Source organism: Portunus trituberculatus, chromosome 40 (assembly GCF_017591435.1).
Source record: "Portunus trituberculatus isolate SZX2019 chromosome 40, ASM1759143v1, whole genome shotgun sequence".
NCBI lineage: Eukaryota > Metazoa > Arthropoda > Malacostraca > Decapoda > Portunidae > Portunus > Portunus trituberculatus.
This window is the reverse complement of record NC_059294.1, coordinates 11,012,604-11,017,603: the sequence shown is the minus strand read 5'-3', so window position 1 is coordinate 11,017,603 and position 5,000 is coordinate 11,012,604. Positions and strand designations below refer to the sequence as shown.

General features: G+C 42.1%; 1 protein-coding gene across 6 annotated transcripts in view; it reads left to right on the top strand.

The window, feature by feature from the left end:
* The window catches only part of LOC123516349, a 29,841-nt gene extending 25,520 nt beyond the window's left edge, over window positions 1-4,321 (top strand). Inside the window, exons 1-4 of one of the 6 annotated variants that reach the window (XM_045275626.1) lie at window positions 66-206; window positions 525-712; window positions 1,087-2,750; window positions 2,866-4,321. In XM_045275626.1, coding sequence (XP_045131561.1) covers window positions 2,637-2,750; window positions 2,866-4,044 — 1,293 coding nt within the window. In that variant the 5' untranslated portion in view covers window positions 66-206; window positions 525-712; window positions 1,087-2,636 and the 3' untranslated portion in view covers window positions 4,045-4,321. Of the gene's footprint in view, window positions 207-232; window positions 713-1,086; window positions 2,751-2,865 lie in introns of those variants that run through there. The other 5 variants (XM_045275625.1, XM_045275628.1, XM_045275627.1 and 2 more) reach the window with 5 other exon arrangements.
* The last annotated feature ends 679 nt before the right edge of the window (window positions 4,322-5,000 follow it).

Genomic DNA, 5,000 nt, shown 5'->3' with positions numbered 1-5,000 from the left:
TATTCTATTAGTTAATGTATTTTTCGATAAGGTTTTAATTCTCGGGGAGTGGGATGGTTTACTGCTCAGCGAGCGGCTGTGGCAGCCACTCCGGCCTGGGCAAGGTGCTGCACAGGTTTCCGAGAAATCCTTACAGGAGAAAAGACTGGGAGATGAGGACTCAACGTGATAATTGGAAACCAAATGATAATTCTTATTTATGTGCCGTAAGTATTCCTTAGAAAAGTAGTAGTAGACTTCTTTCACACTGAACGGGTGATGCCCGCGACTTCACCGACGCCTGAACCCGCTCAAACTGGCGGCTTGTGAGGCGTGAGGGGGAGAGCCGAAGCTGATAAGAGTATCCCGCGAGCGGGTGAAGTCTAACGCGGGTGTCCCGCCTGCGCATCCGCCTCCGCGCATAGAGTGAAGGCCCGCGCGTTCTTCCGTCTGGGTCTTTCCCACTCTGCAGTAGCCTTGTAGCTTTGTTGTTGGTTGCACGTATTTTCCCGTGTTCTAGTGTAATTTTAGCTTTAATTTGGCAGAAACGAAATGGAAGCAGATATCGATTCAGAACAACTCATATCGCTGGTCCAAGAAAGACCAGTTCTGTGGAACAAGTCGCAAGAGAATTACAAGTCCCGGGCTTACACCTCGAAGGCCTGGAGAGAGATATGTGCCATTCTCAATCAAGATTTCGAAAATTTACCCAAATTTGTAAGAAATGAGTATGGTAAGTATAATGGAAATAAAAATATTGAAATTTATTATTATTACTCTTACTATTATTATTACTATTTATTATTGTTATTTATCATTCTTACTACTGTTATTTTTTTTACATATCATCAACTTGCTTCATTTAATTTGAAGGGATGTCTCCCAGAATGAGGGTAGAGGCCTGGCTACACTGTCAGTTGGTACCTGTGGTTTAGGAGCGTGGTGATTATGTAGACGCTAACAGCTGAAGCACCAACTCTCAACGAAGTTCACGAGCGAACTTCATAGAAAGAGCGTGGTTTTATGAACTACAGCCACTGATAGTATAAGTGGGCCTTGAAACGCGCAATGTGTGTAGCTTTTAACGCATTTTTTTTTCTGTTTCAGGAAGACTAGTGATAAAGAGGTGGAAAAACGTGAAAGATCAGTTCATTAAAACCTTGAAGAAGAAAGAGAGAAATGCTGCAACAGGGAAGAAAATGAAGAAATACATCTATCACGAGCAGCTGTCCTTCCTGTGTAATAATGAAGCACATTCATACCACAAAGACGAATCTGTCAAGTCTGGAACATCGGAGGAGGAAACCGATGAGGTCATTGTTGTGGAGAAGGCCTGCGAGATGAGAAAAGTGAACGCCATTAAGACACGTGCTATGAGATCAGCTATAAAAAGAAAGAAAACTGACCTTGAGGGAGAGATAAAAGAACATTCACCATCAAAAGAAGACCATCATTTGTCATCCGCTAAAGACCACTCAAGTTCATCCATTAAGCAAGATCACAATTTTTCTTCATCAACGAAAGAAAACCCTAAGGCATCCACAAAAGACGACACTCCTTCACCAGCTAAACACGACTTTCCTTATCCATCCACTAAAGAGGACCGTCATATGTCCTTTTTCAACGCCATTCGTCCTTCCCTCCTCCAATTTACTGATGACGAAACGTTGCAGTTCCAGTCTGATGTTATAAAATTGATCCAGAGCATTAAAAAGGCTCGTTTGCTTCAGCATCAAATTTCAACACAGCATCCAAGCTCCTCATGCCAGGCGAACACACAACCACATTTGAATGGTCAGGCATTAAGTGAACAGCAAGAATCTGGACAAGTCTCACCAGCGCCATCAGATTGTGGCTCACATGATGTTATAAGATTGGGACTCGTCTGATGTTAGTAGATTACACACACATTCCATAGTTAAACCTGATACCCTTGAAGATGTTTCCGTGTTTTAATCTGTTATCAATGTATTGTTATTTTGTTCTTTTAAGATTGTACTCGTATTGTCTAATAAGGTATTGAGTTTAAATAAAGGCTGCATCTCTCTCTCTCTCTCTCTCTCTCTCTCTCTCTCTCTCTCTCTCTCTCTCTCTCTCTCTCTAATACTTGAGAATGTATTTTTGAAACAATGAAGCCACTTTGATAATTATTACTGTTTTATTTACACGTATTCCTAACTCCAGATACCCTACAAATGTGATGATAGGAATGATCATCGTGATGCTCTCACTGCTATTGTTATAATAATAATGGTGATGACAAAGAATTGTGTAATGAATTGGTCATTGTTGTGGTCACATACTTTATTGCCTGGATGCAGTGTTTAAAAAGTTAAGGATGGAAATAGTTAACTGGTAGGAGTTCCATTAGATTGTAAAAGTAATGCTTAAATGCAACAGCGAGACGTTCGACGAGTTTTACCTCACTCTCTTGTCGAAGGAATTAGTCGTGCACGTTATCAAAAGTGGTTACTGACATACAGGAGTGAAAAAAAAGACTAATATATGATGATAGCTTATTGAATGAATTATTCATGTAAACAGATGTGTAGGTTAATAAAGTTTGTAATTGCCTTACAGGACAAAAAAAAAAAATAAAATAAAAAATAACGAAAATGAAATAAAGAAATCTGTAAGATCCAAGCTCGTTTCTTGGGATGATACCGCGCGAACTGGAAAACAAGCGCGGTTGGGTTTCCGCCCGCGTAGTTTGGAAAGGATCGGTGGATGGGAGTTACTCGACGCGTGAGTGCGGGCGCGGACACGACCCGGTCAGTGTGAAAGAGATCTGTGTAATGTCATGGAGTTATGATGAAGTTGCTTCTACAATTACTATATTTTGAAGGCATTTCTGTGTTTATTAACAGAAATCTTCCTCTTCCACAGGATCATTTTGATGAATCGCAGTACGAGAGCCACAGAGTTGACAATAATAGGAGACTGAAAGCATTTGCTGTGCCAACAATATTCCCGTTTACCATTCCTTCCCAGCTATCAGCCAATCCCGTGCCGATAAATGGGACTTCTAATGATACATGTAATGCATCTTCAGCGCCAACACTGCCGCTGGCTGACCACTCCTACTGCATTCCTAATGGTGATGAAGGAACAAAAGAAATACCAGTGGAAGAACTTGACTCTGAGAATGATGGCGGTCAAGAAAAAGAAGATGAGGCTCCACAACCTGATTTCAGAGATGAGGCGTCACGTTCCGTTATTCATGTTGTCTCTAAGTGCCCTGCTAATGACGAAAACAATCCAAAAGAGAAGGTAAACAAACTTAAGCAAGCACTGGCCAAGGAGAGAAAAGAGAGGTGTGTTTTAGAAGAAAGCAAGAGTGTCCAGGAAGCTGCGTTTGCGGAGCTGTTCAATAAGGATCAGCTGGAAAGACTCTGCCGCAGAAGTAGGCGAGGTGTGAAGTGGTCCGCTGAGACTATCCAGAAAGGCCTTCAGCTGCTGTCAGTCTGTGGCTCAGCTGGGTACGAGTTACTGCTGTCACAAAAACAACCCTTGCCTTCCATGAGGTCACTGAGAAGACAGTACGAAAAGACCAATTATCCACCACTGACGCCAATGTTGGTTGACCACGCGCACCACGACAGTTCCAGTGACGATGATGCAACGCAGAAAGCAGCGCCAATTGACAATGATGAGCGAGACACTGACGATCATGATGAAGATCAACAACCTTGTTCCACGGACGAAGCCTCATATATCGTTTCAGGATGCTTTGGTCAGGACGAAAGTTATGTGACAAAAGGAGAAATAAAGAAACTAAAGCGAGCACTGGCCAAGGAGAGAAGAGAGAAGCGCATGCTGGAGAAAAGGCTGGGTGTGCAGAAAGCAGTGTTTGCGGAGCTGTTCACAAAGGATCAACTGGAGAGTATTTCATGTAACAGTAGTCACAGTGTGAAGTGGACTGCTGAGACTATCAAGAAAGGCCTTCAGCTGTGGTCTGTTTGTGGTGAAGCAGGATATGAGTTGCTGCTGTCACAAAAACAACCTTTGCCGTCCATTTCAACACTAAGAAGACAACGCAAGGAAAGCAACTCCAAGGACAAATAGAAAATAGAGTTTGTAATGACTATTGAAGATGACAACTACAATTGCTGCTGTGTGCGAGTCCATTGATTGATAAATAAGTAATTTTTCTAATGGCCGATGCAGCTTGAGAATCATTGCAGCCAAGAGAACAAATTTACGATAATATTCATGAATGCATGAAACTAATCTGATTGGGACAATAATTCTAGCAGAAAATACGAGTAAATAAAATGAAAATTAATGTATAAAACACGTTCCTCCCGCTATTGTTTGCAATGAATAAATAAACAAATAAAAACTCTGGCCTTGTCATCCCAAACTCTCTCTCTCTCTCTCTCTCTCTCTCTCTCTCTCTCTCTCTCTCTGAACGAAGCCACCTGCATTACAACACAACTTTTTATTACAGTCCTTCCGCCATCTACATTTACACAGAAGGTGGCCATAATGAGACACAACAGCACGCTAAGACCGGCATAACGTATATTGGCGAATACCTTGCAGAACTCAGCCTTTGTATTAGCCTCCCGAGGGGCGTGTTGGCAGGGGCGTTTACTTCCAAAACCGGGAATTGCAGGAGGATAGACAAAAGGTGGAGGAGGAAAGAAGAGGCAGAAGGGAAATGGTTAAAAAGAGGAGAGGTTTTAGTAAAATAGATTCCTGGAGAGAGAGAGAAAGAAAATGAAGGAAGTGAATTGTAGGATACACAAAAGATGCAGGAGAGAAGAGATAGTGGAAAATTAAGGGAAAATGGTAAAAAAGAAAGAAAAGGAGAGAGAGAGAGAGAGAGAGGTGAATAGCAAAAGTGTGAAAGAAGGAGGGAGAGAGTGATCTTAAGACCAAACTTTTGTGATCTGATCCACCACAGGAAGACTGGTTCTCTCTCTCTCTCTCTCTCTCTCTCTCTCTCTCTCTCTCTCTCTCTCTCTCTGGTCAGTCATGCCACTGGACCATTACACACCATCATCTGGAGGAAGAAA